The 17,307-nt window shown below is 37.6% G+C and overlaps 1 protein-coding gene across 4 annotated transcripts in view; it reads right to left on the bottom strand.

Annotated features, from left to right (window-relative positions):
- Positions 1-17,307, bottom strand: part of PHF8 (PHD finger protein 8) — a 119,932-nt gene that overhangs the window by 21,121 nt on the left and 81,504 nt on the right. For all 4 annotated transcript variants that reach the window (XM_049872589.1, XM_049872588.1, XM_049872587.1 and 1 more), the window contains one exon: positions 6,236-6,331. In XM_049872589.1, coding sequence (XP_049728546.1) covers positions 6,236-6,331 — 96 coding nt within the window. The remainder of the gene's footprint in view (positions 1-6,235; positions 6,332-17,307) is intronic.

Raw genomic sequence — 17,307 nt, 5'->3', positions numbered from 1 at the left:
GGTCACCCACAGTGGACAGGTTTTCAGTGGCATGGTGGTTAAATGCTACAGCTGCTAACCAAGAGGTCAGCAGTTCAAATCCGCCAGGCGCTCCTTGGAAATTCTATGGGGCAGTTCTACTCTGTCCTATAGGGTCACTATGAGTCAGAATCGACTCGACAGCAGTGGGTTTGGGTTTTTTTTTTTTTTTGGCCAGACTAGGAAGAAGGACCCAGCGATTTACTTCCGAAAAAAAATTAGTCATTGAAAACCTTATGGATAGCAGCAGAACATAGTCTGACATAGTGCCGGAAGATGAGCCCCTCAGGTTGGAAGGCACTCAAAGCATGACTAGGGAAGAGCTGCCTCCTTAAGGTAGAGGTGACCTTAATGACATGGATGGAGTAAAGCTTTCGGGAACTTCATTTGTTGATGTGGCATGACTCGAAATGAGAAGAAACAGCTGCAAACATCCATTAGTAATTGAAATGATGAATGTGAGAAGTATAATAAAGGTAGCATGATTATATAGGAAGGTGCCTTTATTCTTAGGAAATAATGAAGTATTAAGGGGTAAAATATGTTATGATGGCTGCGTATTATGTTGAAGTGGTTCAGCAAAAACTACAGATAGATGGATGAAGCCAATAAGGCAAAATATTACAATTGTAGAACCTAGGTATTGGGAATATGGGTGTTTATGTACTAGGCTTCTTTATGCATAATTGAAAACTGTCACAATAAAAAATTTAAAATAATGAATGAGACTAAGAGATTATAATAACCAATGGGTAGTCCTTGAATGGATCCTGATTTGAATAAACCAACTGTAAAAGATACTTTTGGTATAATTTGGGGAAATTTGAATAAGGACTTGATATTAGATGATATTAGGAAATAAACGTTAATATACTTTAGTAAGATATAATGGTACTGTGGTTATGGAAGAAAATGCCATTATTTTAGAGATGCATACTGAAGCATTTAAGATGAGATGTCATAATGGGTGACATCAGTAAAAATGGCAGAGTAAGGACCTCCAAAGGAGCCTTGGTAGTATAGTGGTTAAGCACTCAGCTGCTAAACATAAAGGTCATTGGTTTGAACCCACCAGCCGCTCCACAAGAGAAAGATGTGGCAGTCTGCTTCCGTAAAGACTTACAGCCTTAGAAACCCTATGGGGCAGTTCTACTCTGTCCTACAGGGTCACTATGAGTTGGAACTGACTCTACGGCAATGAGTTTTAAGGACTTCCAAAAACTTGTTCCTCTATAAAAGCCCCAAAAAACTGGCAAAAATTGTCAGAATCAGTGTTTCCATTCATCAAATACTTGTTGAACATCTCCATGTGTTAGGTACTATGTGAGTAGCTGGACACAGTGATGGACAAAAATAAACCGATTCCCACCCTTTAGTGGTGATAATGGGCACATTTGTCTGGTTCCTGATTTTAATGCGTATACCTATAGAATGTCTCTTATAATCTCTTTTGGGTTAAGAACTCAAAATGTGGCTCACGTTGAAAATGTGATAAGTTATTAGCTTTTTCTCTAGAGAAATATACATGCATATATGCATACATTTATATAAAATTTATATACAATTTTAGGGGATTCAAGGACCCAAAAGTCCATGGACGCCAACTAAAGAAGCTCTGTTCTACTGTTTCATCCTATTGGTTTAAGCTAGATGCTCTTCTTCATACTAAGGTAGCATCCTTTTATTTTTAGCTGACTAAAAGTCACTTTAAAAATATATTTTATTGTTTTTCGGTCAAAGTTTACACAGAAAAAAGGTTTGGAGATTTTTGGTTTGTTTGTTTTTTCCCCAGCATAAATAGGCATTGAATGAGTAAAAGACCAATAGAAATACAGAAACAGATAAAAGGCTGATGAAACAAAATGAATGATCCCCAAACAGCTCCGGATATATATGAGTCAAGAGATACGGCAAAGAAAACTCCCAGCTTAGTGGGAAGGGGAACAACTGTTCCATATGATTTTGGAACCAACAGTTACCTATTGGGGGGAGGGGGAGAAACTTAGATCTTCTGTTTGGTACCATATGCTAAATAAATTATAGATTAAAAATTAGAGTTAAATTAAAAAATCAAGCTTTAAAAAATACCAAGGTGGTAATTATCTGCTCTCTGAATAGGGAAACAATGGGAAAAGATCAATATTTGATATAAAAATATTCCTATTTTTCATGTAGAATGAGAAAAAATACCATAAGCAAAGGAAAAAAAATTATTTATATATACATATATAGAACAAATAATGACTATTTCTTTACTATATAAAAAAGGCAATTTGAAAAGCTTAAAGACTCATATAGATAAATGGGCAAAAGACAGAAAAAAAATTACAAAAGAAAAAATTTTAATGCTAATGCAAACATATGGGAAGTGTTTAATCAAAGAAGTACAAATTAATCAATGAGATACTATTGTTTGCTTGTGAATTACCAAGATCGAAACAATATTGTAATAAGAGACTGCTTGTGGTCAACCCAGTATCATTCTCCCTTTCTTGCTTACTAATCCTGATTTTGTAGGGACAACAATATTGTTGCTGCTGTTATTTGCAATTGAGTCGATTCTGACTCATGCGAGCAGAGTAGAACTGCTCCATAAGATTTTCAAGGTTGTGACCTTTTGGAAGCAGATTACCTGGCTTGTCTTCAAGGTGCCTCTGTGTGGGTTTGAACCACCAACCAACCTTTTGGCCAGCCGCTGAGTCCTTAACCATTTGTACCACCCAGGGACTCCGGGAAAGCAATGTGCCTAGCTAAAAACTACATTTTCTGGCCTCCCTGGCAGAGAGTTGTGGCCATGTAACACAATTTTGGCCAAAGGAATGTAAAAAGAAGTGGAACTTGGGGGTGAGGGGCCTCAGCATGCCAATTCCATCTTCTTTTTGTTCTTCCCCTTCTTCCTGACTACAACCCAGCCTGATGCTGGAAGTAAACAGTCATCTTGTGACCCTGAGAGGGTAAGCACTCACTAAGGATGCAAAATTCCTGTTACTCACAGGCAACCACTATTCCTAACTGAAAGACATACTCAATGCTTGGGAGGATTTCATAAACAAGTAGGAGTGTAAATTGGTACAACCTTTCTGGAAAGCTATTTGGCAATATGTATCAAGAGTTTTTAAAATGTTCATACTAATAAACTGTGTTGGCATGGGTGTAGGGAAACAGGCATTCTTATGCGTTGATTGTGGGAATGTTAACATTCTCTAAGACGTATTGTTAAGTGAGAAAAGTGAATAACAGCGTATAAAGTATGCTTCCAATTGAATAAAAGTGTGGGGGAAATATATACATGTATTTGCTTGTATATGCATAAACTATCTCTGAAAGAAAACCCAAGAAACTTTTAACAGTGGTTGACTCCAGGAGTGGAATTGGAAAACTGAGTAACAGGGGTGGGACGGAGATTTTTCCTATGTATTCTCATATACCTTGGCCTTCTAGGATTTTATGGAGATCCATTGTTAAGTAAATAATCAGAGAGATACAAACATTTATATATAAACGTTCATTCTAAATGTTATCAGTAATTGTGAAAAACTGGCAACCTTAAATGCCCCACATTAAAGAAGAAGTTAGGTAAATTACGGTCTTTTTATGCAAATAACATGCACCTTTTCCATTTGCTTGCCAACCAGTCCAACCTCTGCAATGTATTTTCAGAAGTACCCCTATGCCAACTTGTTTTTACATGTTGTTATAAAAAAATTAGCAGAGCATGCTTATGAAAATACCTCACAGGGGGAGGGAGTGGTTGGCAAACAAACATAGAAGGCACATGCTATTTGTATAAAAACACAGTAGGTATATCCATGGAATGGAATTATAATATTATTTATAAACAATGACATAGAAACATGCTTATGATATAATATTAATTTGAAAGGCCATATACTTTTATTGGTTTTCAACTTTTACAGTCACCTAGTCAATGACTCGATGGCACTGGGTTTTTGGGTTAGTCAATGTAGACTATTAATTTTAAGACAGAATGTAAATGTTAACAACTTTGACAATGTAAATGAAAAAGTGTGGCTCATAGAAGGAAGAAAGAATAGGAGCACAAATGTCCATATCCCTTAAAGTGGGTAGTCACGACAGACAGATGGGAAATGATGGAAGGAGAAATAGACGTTAAGTTGATAAATCAAGAAATGGCAAAATAACCCTATTATTATCTTGAATTTTGGAGGTAACTACCAGAAAAATGAAAACTATAAGGATGTCTCTCAGGCATAGGACTGAAGGTACAGAAAGACCATTGCTTTTCATCCTAAACTTCTCTTACTAATTTATTTGCTACCAGGTACACACACTAAAACCAGTAAACCAAATGCTGTTGAGTTAACTCCTACCCATGCTGACCCCGTATGTATCAAAGTACTCCATAGGGTTTTCAATGGCTGATTTTTCAAAAGCAGATCACCAGGCCTTTCCTCCAAGGTACTTTTGGTGGACTCAAACTTCCAATCCTTCGATTAGCAGCCAAGTGTGTTAACCATTTGCACCACCCAGGGACTCCTGTGCACATACTACTTTGATTAAAAGCCAAAAAATAAAGAAGCAGGATATAAGATTATATACTTTGTGATTTCAACCATAAAAAGAAAAAATACATAGAAAAAAAAGCCTAGAAAGAAATATGTCAAAATGTTAATAGTAGATGCTTCTGGGTGGCAGACTTACGGGTGGTTTCTTCTTTATGTTTTCCTCTATTTTCTGTATTTTCCAAACTTTCTGTTATTATAACCAGAAAAATCTACTCTGACAGGTGAAAATAAAGCCAGAAAGTATAGAAGAAAAAAATTAGAAAATAGGCCTGAAGAAAACTGAAGAAGAAAAAAAAGGGAAACATTTGCTGACTGACTAAGAGAACACTTCTTAGTACAGCCCCACACCTCCCTAACCTCAAGCAACCACTACAAAGGTCAAAATAAGGCTGGGTGGAAGCAGCAGGCTCTTTATTTCTTGGGGAAACACAGGTATTGAGATCTCAACACTCTCTCTGGTAGATTCTTGCAGTAATAGCCCTCAATTTGCTAATACCATCTTATATGCATGACCCTCTGCAATGTGACTTTGCAGCTTTCTACCTCAGGAGGTGGAATCTATTTCTCCACCCTTGGAATCTAGGCTTGGCCATGTAACTTGCTTTGGCCAACAGGACAACAGCAAACAAGATGCAAGCAGAGGCTTGAAAAGTACTTGCATATTGGGGCTTGTCCTCTCTTGCTATTGGAAACCCTTCTGCCACTATGTGAAAAAGCCCCGGCTGGCCACCTGGTGGGTGAGAGACTATATGGACAAAGGCCCTTTTTAAAAAAAAAAACCCATTGCCGTTGAGTTGGTCCTGACTCATAGTGACCCTACAGGACAGAGTAGAACTGCTCCAGAGGGCTTCAAGGAGCGGCTGGGGAACGTGAACTGCCGACCTTTTGGTTAGCAGCCAAGCTCTTAACCACTGTACCACCAGGGCTCCTAAATTGTGCCACCAGGGCACCAGCCATCCTATATTAGGTCCCAGATACCTGAGGCAGGTCTTTTTAGACTATCCAGCCCTAGTCTAACTATCCCAGACTAGAATAACAGCTCAGCCAACCTACAGAATCATATCAGAAATAATCAGTGGTTGTTGTTTTAACCCACTAAGTTTTGGGTAGCTTGTTAAGCAGCAAAAGAAAACTGATACACCATCCAATATGAAAACTACCTGGCCAGTGAGATGAGGAAAATACTTTTATAACCTCCTAAACTCCATGCTCTCAACTCAATGAACATTCTTCCCTCCTTCCTCAGAGATGGCCTCTCGAGCCAGTACAGGTGGTAGTCTAAAGAGTCTTGGGCCCTTTGGAGCTCAACAGTTGATAGAATTTCCCTCCTTGGACAGCAATATTATCAGAGGACTGGGCAGATGGTATCAGAATGTTCTTCAAAGCATTTAGGCTGCTTGCTGAAATCTGCTCAAGGTCTTTCCTATCCATCTCAAGTCACATAATATCAGAAGCCAACAAGCTCCTTTACCTCTGATTTTGCTGCACTGGGAACACCCTGAGGGCATGAACTCTGTGTCTCACTGATCATTTTAGCTCCAGAAGAATATGCTAAACAAACAAATCAATGACTGAATCAGATCTTCCTATCTTAAATATCTTTCCTCCTCCCCAGCCTATTTTTTCTCCGACCACCCTCACAAAATTTAAAGGACAGAATACTGAATCACCTTTAGGGCTCCATGGAGCATCATCTGAATTCTTCTTTTTCTTGTGTCGAGATTTTAAAGCAGGATCATCATCATCAGACTCCAGGGATGGATAGACTGCAGGAAGAAGGAAAAGAAGGGTTACTGAGATCTCAACGAAAATGGTGAAGACAGAATGATACCTACACCTCAGCTACTCCTACTCCCCTACAAGTGTATCCTTTACTTAATCCATTCTCAACTCCAGCAGTCCCTGAATATTCCACACTTTTCATGCCCTTGTACTTCTGCTGCAAATGCCTTTATTGCAGCTTCACGTAATTAACTTCAGTTCATTCACCCAACATCCATAAAATGAGTAACTTCAAGAGCTACTTTACACAACGTTCAAAATTCAACTCTTGACTCAACTCCTACAAGAAGACTTACCTCACTCCTTTAATCTGATTCAGATGCCTCCTTCTAAACTCTCCACAGCATCCTGTACATACCTCTACTGGAGCTATTTGTCATATAGTATTTAAGAGTTGATTGGTAAATCGGTTGCCCCCAATTTACTGTGGGGGCAGGAATGTGTATTATTTTATTTCATAACAACAGAGCCTAACACAATGCACAGTAGGTGCTCAGTCAATGTGTGTTAATGAATAGATAAAGAAATAATACACACATTATTCACACAAATGGAGCAGAAAGACTACCTGGGTTGAACTGGGAACAAGATTACGGGGACTAAATGCTCTGAATAACAAAACACACATATACAAGTTTCCCATCTAATACAAACATACACAGACATACAGTCTTATCACATACTCCTTCACAATCTACATACAAAACATAAGATTTAATGCGAAGACAGACCAGAAAGGTCCTACTGATGGGGTCTGCTGTGCTAACCCAGAAGAGAAAAAAAGTGAGAGAGAGAGAGAACTTCTACCTTTCCAACTCCTCCCAATGACCAGCTTCATGCTTTTTTTTTTTTTTTTTTGCCCTAGAATTCTATTTCATCAAAGGAATACAGTCTTCCACTTCTTCTAGAATGGCTCCATTCTGGGAAAATGAGTCTATTTTTTCAGGCCTTCCTCCTTGGGCAAAGAGGTAAAACCCTGCCCCTGATTTCTTGAATAAATAAATAAATAAATAAATAAAAAGAGGGCTCACTGTCCCTAGAAAGAAATGACAGCTGGTAACAGTTATTTGAATGTCTCATCCCTAATAGCTCCAATGGCTGTCAATGTTATTTCTTCGGTTCTGAAAGGTTTTTCCACTTCAAGGAAAGCAGCAGTGTGCTATGGTAGAAATACCCAAGTCTCCGGGTCAGCGATTAGTTTGAAACCCTGGATTGATCTGCTAGCTCTGTGGCCTAACGAAACTTCTGAGTCCCAGTTTCTCCATCCATTACATCGAAATAACAGATATCACCTATTTTGCAAAGTTGTTGTAAGGATTAAGAAATAATATGTGTAAATTAACTTGTAAAAGGTATTCCATTTGAAGGTTCATGCCTTATTCAAGAGTGGGCTAAGACATATATATAATAATTAGGATATTAAAAGAAAATATAAGCTTAAATATGTATATTAAAAATAAAAAGGGGGAAAAGTGATGACACCAAAAACGGCAGAGTAGAGAGCTCCAAGGCTCCGCTCCTCCACTGAAACAATTACTAAGCTGGCAAAAACTGTGAGATTCAACTTTTTGGAACTCTGGAATCTAATAAACTTACAGCAACCAAGGAAGGTTTAATGAAGAAAAAGGTTGCTAAATTTAGGTGTTTAAGGAAATCTCTGTCAGGTCACTGGCTGACCACGGAGGTAACGGAATAGAAAATGTAGTGACCACACTTAACAAGGAATATAGTCTTTCCAAAAAAAAAAAAAAAGGGAGAAGTCACTAACTAAATGGATGATTTCAGCCCGCAACAAGAAACAAAGAGCAAACCCTGGGAACAGGGGGAAATCTGATTTCCAGAGTGACTATAATTTTAAAACGTCTAGTATTCAGCAAAAAAATTATGAGGCCTGCAGAGAAACGGCAACACATGGTTCATTCACAGGAAAAAAAGAAATTGACAGACACTGTCCCTGAGACTTATAAGACTTTAAATCAGCTGTATTAAATATGCTCAAAGAGCTAAACAAAAACAGGAGAACAATGTCTCAACAAGTAGAGAATATCAATTAAGAGACAAATGATAAAAAGAAACCAAATGCAAATTCTGGAGTGGAAAAGTACAATAACTGAAATGAAAAATTCACTAGATGGTTCAACAGTAGATTTGAACAGGCAAAATTAAGAATTAGGGAACATGAAGATAGTTTAACTGAAATTCAGTCTGAGGAGCATAGAGAATAAAGAAAAATTAAGAGTAAGGTATGTGTGGAATGCCATCAAGCATACAAACATATACATAGGAGAGTCAGAAGAAGAAGAATGAAAGAAAGGGTAGATATGATATTTGACAAAATAGTGGCTGAAAACTTCGCAAATGTTATGACACAAAGCTACACATCCAAGAAGTGCTAAAAACTCCAAGTAAGATACTCTAAAACATCCACGCTGGGACACACTATAATAAACTGTCCAAAGTCAAAGACAAGGAGAGAATCTAAAAAGCAGCAAGCCCACCCAGTAACCCAGTGCCATCGAGTCAATTCTGACTCATAACGACCAGATAGGACAGAGTAGAACTGCCCCATAGAGTTTCCAAGGAGTGCCTGGCGGACTTGAACTGCTGACCCTGTGGTTAGCAGCCGTAGCGAGACGTAAATTATCATGTACAAGGAAGCCACAAAAAGATTAACGGCTGTGCTGGGAAAACTGGATTTGCACGTGCATAAAAATGAAAAAGGATATATGCCTCACACTACATACAAAAACAAATATGGATTAAGGACCTAAATGTAAAAAGTAAAACCATAAAATTCTTAGAAGAAAATGCAGGAGCAAAGCTGTCAGGTCTAGCTTTTAACAATGGATTACCTAATATAATAACAATAGTACAAACAGTAAAACACAAAATAAATGGGACCTGATAAAAATGAAAAACTTTTGTTCATCAAATGACCTTACCAAAAAAAGGAGAAGACGAGCTACTGACTGGGAGAATATCTTCAGAAACAATTTTTCCAATAAGAATCTAATACCCAAAATATATATACAACTAAAACAACTTAATGGGCTCAAGTATAGCAAAACATTATAAGTACAGCACAGGACAGGGCAGTGTTTCATTCAGCTGTACGTGGGGTCACTATGAATCAGAATCAATTCGATGGCACCTAACAACAACAACTTAACAACAAAAAGACAATGCAATCATAAAATGAGAAAAGGACTTGAACAGACATTTCACCAAAGAGAATATGCAAATGGCCACCAAACACATGAAAAGATGCTCAATGTCATTAGCTATCAGAGAGATGCAAATCAAAACCACAATGAGATACCATTTAACTAACACTAGGATGGCTAAGATTAAAAAAACGAAAAAAAAAATCCAGAAAATTACAAATGTTGGTGAGGACATGGGGAAGTTGGACCTCTTACTCACTGCTAGTGGGAATGCAAAATGTCATTGTATAAAACAGTGTGCAGTTCTTCAAAAAACTAAAAATAGAACTACCATATGACCCAGTAATTCCATTCCTAGGTATATACTCAAAAGACGTGAAAGTAGAGACTCAGAGACTTGTACACCAATGTTCAGTACGGCACTATTCACAACAGCCAAAAGGTGCCCATCAACAGATGAATGGCTAAACAAAATGAGGTACATACAATGGAATACTACTTAGCCAGCAGGAGAAATGAAGTCTCGATACATGCTATAATATGGATGGAGCTTGAAGACATTACGCTAAGTGAAATAAGTCAGTTACAAAAAGACAAATATTTTATGACCTTATTTACATAAAAAGACAAGAAAAGGCAAATGCATAGAGACCAAAGGAGCAGGAGGGAAGGGGAAAAAAGAGGATTAACAGTGATGGAAAAATTGCATTGATTAAGGGTAGGGTTGCACAGCTGATTATTGTAAGTGCTGTCAATAAGTTGTACAGCTGCAAAAATCTGAAGAGGCAAAAGTTGTATGAGATATTTACAACAACAAAAAAGAGTAGTTGCTGAGGCTGCTTATGTACAACACCTCATGGGATTTGGTTCCTTTCTCATGGGCCATCTCAGTAAACTGGCCTAATAACATATTTAGTGCTTCTGTTCTGCCTCCTAATTCGTTGCGTAGTGCCTGCGGTCTTGTAAGCTTCCAAGCAGACATCCAAGGCACAACAATTGGTCTCTCTATCCCACGGACCAACAGAAGAAGGAGAGCCAGGAAGGAGTAGCATATGGACTGTATGGCTAATTGCCTCCGTGAATAACTGCATCCTTTGCCATGAGACCAGAAGAACTAGATGGTGTACTGAACATTTTGATCAAAGATTCTATAGAAGAATCCTGATTAAAAGGGGAAAGTGCAGAGCAGAATTTTAAATTCTCATGGAATTTGGATTTTCTGGAACCACAGAGGCTGGATGAACCTCTGAAACTACTGCCCTGAGATAAAACTCTGAACTTTAAACCAAAAATATTCCCTGAAGTCATCTTAAAACTGAACAACAGTTCAGCTTAACTAGTAAAAAAAAAAAAAGCCTGCCTTGAGTGGTAATGCTCTCTTAAGAACTACCCCAATGGGAAGAAATTGACAACAGAAACTTAGAAGATTAGATAGGAACCTTAGGGAGCAGCGAGTTTATGTTAATGGGGGAAGAACAACTCACAAAAGGAGAGTGAGAATGGTTGCACAACTCAAAGAATATAATTGATGTCACTGAATTGTACATGTATAAACTGCTGAATTGGTGTATATTTGCTGTGTATATTCTCAACAACAACAACAAAATAAATAAATAAGAGATTAAAAACTGATTTCTCCTCAGAAACAATGGAGGCCAGAATGCAGCTGGATGATGTATTAGAAGTGCTGAAAGAAAAGAAAAGAAAACAAAACAAAACAAAAAACTGTCAATTAAGAATACTTTATCTGGCAAAATTCTCCTTCATTCCAAGATAAACAAAAGTGGAAGCAGTCTATTGCTAGTAGGTCTTCCCTACAAGAAATGCTGAAGTGAGTTTTTCAGGTTGAAATGAAAGAACACTAGAGAGTAACTCAAAGCAATGCAGAGAAATAAAGAACATCAGTAAAGGTAAACATGAACGGCAGTATTATTATATTTTTAATTTGGAACTCCTATATATATAATTTAAAAGACAAATGCATAAAACATTAATTATAAATCTATGTCAATGGAAACACATGTATAAAGGTGTAATTTGTGACAATAACTACATAAAAAGGAAAAATGAATCTGCACAGGGCCAAAATTTTTGTATGCAATTAAAGCTAAATGTTATCAATTCAAACTAGAACGTTATAAATTTAGGATGTTAATTGTAATCCACATGCAATCATTAAAAAAAAGAAAGCTAAAAAAAATGAGAATCAAAACTAGAAAATAAACACAAAGGAGAACAGTAATGGAGTATCTGAAGAGTAAAAAAGATGTAAGGCATACAGAAAATACCAAAATGGTAGAAGTAGGTGTTTCCTTATCAGTAATCATTTTAAATGTAAATGGATTAAACTCACCAATTAAAAAACAGAAATTGGCAGAATGGATAAAACACATGACGCAACTATATGTTATCTACAAAAAATTCACATTAGATCCGGACACAAATAGGTTGAAAGTAACTGGATGGAAAAAGATATCCCATGAAGAGGTGGCTATACTAATATCTTAAAAAAAAATTTGAAATGAAAAATTTTTACAAGAGACTAAGAAGAGCATATTGATTAAAGGATAAATCCATCAAGAAGGAATAACAATTAAAAACACATACCACCCAATAACAGAACCCTGAAATATATGAAGTAAAAATTGACAGATTAAAGGAAGAAAAAATCAATTCTACAATAATAGTTGAAGACTTCAATAACCCACTTTTAATAATGGATAAAACAACCAGAGAGAAGATAAATAAAGAAATAGAGGACTTCAACAACACTACAAGCCAGCTAAATGAAACAAGACATATATAAAACACTCCACCAAACAACAGTAAAATAGACATTCATCTCAAGGGGACATGGAACATTCTCAATAAATTTGAAAAGACTGAAACCATACTAAGTATCTTTTCTGACCACAATGGAATGAAATTAAAAAAGCAAACACAAGGAAAACTGGAGAATTCACAAATATGCTGAAATTCAACAACACACTATTAACAACTCAATGGGTCAAAGAAGAAATCACAGGGAAATTAAAAATACTTTGAGGCAAATGAAAATTAAAACATAATATACCAAAACTTACGGGATATAGCAAAAGCAATGTTTGGAGGGAAATTTATAACTACAAACCTCTACATTAAAAGAGAAAGTCTCAAATCAATTACCTAACTCTTTATACCTTAATTAAAAAAATACCTTAAGGAACTAGAAAAAGAAAACTAAACCCATAGTGAATTAAGGACAGAAATTAATGAAGCTGACAAAGAGGAAAAATAAAGAAAATTAAAACAAAAACTGGTCCTTTAAAAAGATCAATAAAACTGATAAAATACTAGAAATAATGAAAACAATAGAGAGAAGACACAAAATACTAATTTCAAGAATGAAAAGGAGACTCACTAAAGACCCCAAAGACATTAAAACGATAATAAGTAAATACAACAAATGACCCTATCACATCAATTCTACAACTTAGATGAGATGGGACCAACTGCTTGAAAGACACAAATTACCAAAACTCACACAATATGAAATAGATAACCTGAACAATCCTACATATATTATAGCAAACAAATTTACAGTTAAAACCTGAAAAAGAAATCTCCAGGCCCAGAGGGTTTCACTGACAAATTCTACTAAATATTTATAGAAGAAACAACACCAATTCTATACAACCTCTTCCAGAACAGAAGAGGGAACATTTCCCAAGTCATTCATTGTGGCCAGCATTACCTTGATACCGAAACTAGAGAAAGACAGTATAAGAAAAGATATCCCTCAGAAGCACGGACACAAAAATCCTCAGTGAAATACTAGCAAATCTAATCCAGTGATACGCACTGCGCCACAAGGGCTCCTTGTAAGTGGAGTTTATTCCAGAACCACAAGGCTGGTTCAACAAGTGAAAATCAATCCAGGTAATCCACTATATTAACAGACTAAAGAAGAAAAACCACATGACCTTAGCCATTGATAGAAGAAAAATACTGGACAAAATTCAACGCCCATTCATAGTAAAAAAACACTCAGCAAAATAGAATAAAAGTGAACTTTATTAACCTGACTCAAAGCTATGAGTTGCAATCGACTCGAAGGCAGTGGGTTCGTTTCAGTGGTTTGGTTATTAACCTGATAACCTAAAGCTAGTATACTTAATGGTAAAAGACTGAATGCTTCTCCCTTACATTAGGAACAAGGCAAGGATGTTGACTCTCACCACTCTCATTCAACAGCATGCTTGACGTGTTAGCTAGAAAAAAAGGCAAGGGGGGGGGAAGACATACAGATTGGAGAGAAAGGAATAAACCTGTTCCTATTTGGAGATGGCATCATCATCTATATATAGAAAATCACAAGAAATATACAAAAAAGCTCCTAAAACTATTAAGTGAGTTTACCAAGGTTGCAGGATATAAGGTCAACACACAAAAATCAATCATATTTATACATACTAGCAAAAAACAAAAGGAGCCCTGGTGGCACAGCAGTGAAGTGTTCGGCTGCTAACCAAAAGGTCAGCAGTTTCAAACTCACCTGCCGCTCCAAGACAGATATGGCAGTCTGCTTCTTTAAAGATTTACAGCCTTGGAAACACTGTGGGGCAGTTCTACTTTTCCTATTGGGTTGCTATGAGTTGGACTTGACTGGACGGCAACAAGTTTGGTTTTGGTTTAGCAAAAAACAATAGGAGACCAAAGGTTTAAGAAAATACCATTTATAATATCTCCAAAAACAATGCAGAACTTAGTGATAAGTCTAACAAAACATGTGCAGGATCACTACGCTGAAAACTGTAAAATGCTGATGAAAGAAAAAAAAAGACCTAAATAAGGAGGGATATACCACATATACGACTTTGAAGACTCAATATATTTAAGATGTCAATTATCCACAAGTTTAAGTTTTGATTTAACTCAACTACAATCAACATCCCAGCAGAAATTTTTGTGAACTCAGACAAACTGATTCTACAATTTATACAGAAAGGGAAAGTTGAACAAATCACACTACTCAATTTTAACCTACAGTAATTAAGACAGTATGGTGTTGATAAAGGGATAAACACACAGATCAGTGGAATAGAATAAAAAGTCCAAAAACAGACACACAAATATGGCCCTTTGATTTTTGACAAAGATGCAATAGTGATTCAATGGAAAAAGGATAGTCTTTTCAACAAATGGTGCTGGAACAATTATACTATCCTTATGCAAAAAGAAAAAAATGAACCTTGACCTAAACATCATACCTTATGCAAAACTTAACTCAAAATGGACCATGGATATAAATGTAAAATCTAAAAGTATAAAAATTTTAGGTGAAAAAATAGGAGAAAATTGTAATGGCCTGGGGTTACACAGAGTTGTTAAATGAGACATCAAAAGCACAACCCATAAAGAAATGATAAACTGGAATTTAAAGAAAATAAAAGTGCTTGCTTTATGGAAGACAATGTTAAGAAAATGAAGGACAAACTACACACTGGAAGAAGATATCTACAAATCATATATCTGATATGGGACTTGTATTCACTATATAAAAAGAACTTTCAAAGCTCAACGGTTAAGAAAAAACAAAACCCAATTAAAAAAATGGGGAAAAGTTGTTCAAAGTGTCTGTTTAAAGACACTACAAAAGGCAGGGCACATGAGGAGACGGAGCCAAGGTGGCGGAATAGACGCTTCCGGAGAGCCCTCTTTACAACAAAGACCTGAAAAAAAAGTATATTTGTGACAAGCTGGGAACCCTGAGCATCAAAGGCAAGCTTAGACAATGAACTGAGGGGCAGGGGGAGGAAGACACCGTTCAGAAGTGGAGAGGAGTTACAGGACCTGAATCATGGGGAGCCCTCAGGCACCATTCCCGGAGTGCCAGCGGCGGCGGGCTGGTACTAGCGTTCGGCCGCAGTTTCCTCAGGGAGCAGCCAGCTGCACAGACCACTCACACCTCTGGAACCAGAGGAGAACGGCGCTCTCGGCAAAAGCTAAATACTCAGGTATATTTTACCACGCCCCCGCCCACCCCGAGTCGGCCTCAGTGGCTGAATCCCTGGGCCTGAGATAGACCCTGGTGAGCACCTAGAGCCATCCACCCGGCCTTGGGGAAGGACAAAATTTGCAACTGGGGGGAAGAGATAATTTGCTAGCTCCATGAACCGGGAGGGCTCAGGACAGAAGCGGCTCCTGTCCAGGCATACACCGTCTGTGGACCTTGAGCACCTTTCCCTTCGGCATGGACCTGTGTGGGTGTATTTTGGGAGAATAGGCCCTTGTTGGCAAACTCCAACAATTTCAGCTGTGCGGTGGAGAGGTGGGTGTTTGACGTTTGACATTGCTTTGCCTGTTAAAAAAGGTCCTCACCTACCCACATCAGGGACCTAAGGACAGGTAGCTCCACTCAGGTCACCCAGCCACCCGCAACAGGGGTTCAAAGATAACTGGTACCTCCCAGTACTTACAACCAAAAACTTTGGGTGCCCGTGGTCCCTCTGCAGAACCCACCAACCAGCACGCTCAAGGGAAGAGAGACGTGGTTTCCTCAGAGATACCTGGGGGTCGGTTCTTAGCTCCCTGCCTTGATCAGAGCGTGACCCCCTGCTGCAGTGAGATACCGGTATATATGCCAATTGCCCCTGCCCCTCTAAGACTGTAGGACAGAGCGTGCACCACACATTTGATGATAAGCTACCTGGAAACCTGAGCTGAATTCATACAAGAAACCTGATAACAGTTCTAGCCAGCTGGGAACAGGACACTTGAGCTCCAAAGGTGAAAAGAATCAAGGTAGCTCACTCAAGCAACCCATAGGGGTATACCAAAACAAAAAGCAAGCAGCTATGACACAGTAAGCAAGCATAAACTAATACAATAACTTATAGATGGCTTGGAGACAACAGTCAATATCAAGTCACACAAAGAAACAGACCATGATCACCTCAACGGGCTCTCAAAACAAAGAATCAAGGATCTTCTAGATGAAAGTGCATTCCTGAAATTACCAGATGCAGAATACAAAAGTTTAATACACAGAACTCTTCAAGACATCAGGAAGGAAATGAAGTAATACGCAGAACAAGCCAAGGAACACACAGATAAAGCAACTGAAGAAATCAGAAAGATTATTTAGGAACATAATGAAAACTTTAATAAGCTGGAAAAATCCATAGACAAACAGCAATCAGAAATTCAGAAGATTAACAATAAAATTACAGAATTAAACAACTCAATAGAAAGTCAGAGGAGCAGAATTGAGCAAATAGAAGCTAGACTTTCCGAACTCGAAGGCAAATCACTCGGCACTAATATATTGGAAGAAAAATCAGATAAAAGAATTAAAAAAACTGAAGAAACCTTAAGAATCATGTGGGACTCTATCAAGAGAAATAACCTATGAGTGAGTGGAGTACCAGAACAGGGAGGGATAACAGAAAATACAGAGAAAACTGTTGAAGATTTGTTGGCAGAAAACTTCTCTGATATTGTGAAAGATGAGAAGATATCTATCCAAGACGCTCATCGAACTCCACATAAGGAAGATGTTAAAAGAAAGTCACCAAGACATAATCAAACTTGCCAAAACCAAAGATAAACAGAGAATTATAAGAGCAGCAAGGGATAAAAGAAAAGTCACCTACAAAGGAGAGCCAATAAGAATAAACTCGGACTACTCGGCAGAAACCATGCAGGCAAGAAGGCAATGGGATGACATATTTAAAAAACTAAAGGAAAAAAATTGCCTGCCAAGAAACATATCCACCAAAACTGTCTCTTAAATATGAAGGTGAAATTAAGACATT

The sequence above is a fragment of the Elephas maximus genome, chromosome X, assembly GCF_024166365.1.
Source record: "Elephas maximus indicus isolate mEleMax1 chromosome X, mEleMax1 primary haplotype, whole genome shotgun sequence".
NCBI lineage: Eukaryota > Metazoa > Chordata > Mammalia > Proboscidea > Elephantidae > Elephas > Elephas maximus.
The sequence above is the reverse complement of the archived record's forward strand: the minus strand, read 5'-3'. Positions and strand labels throughout refer to the sequence as shown.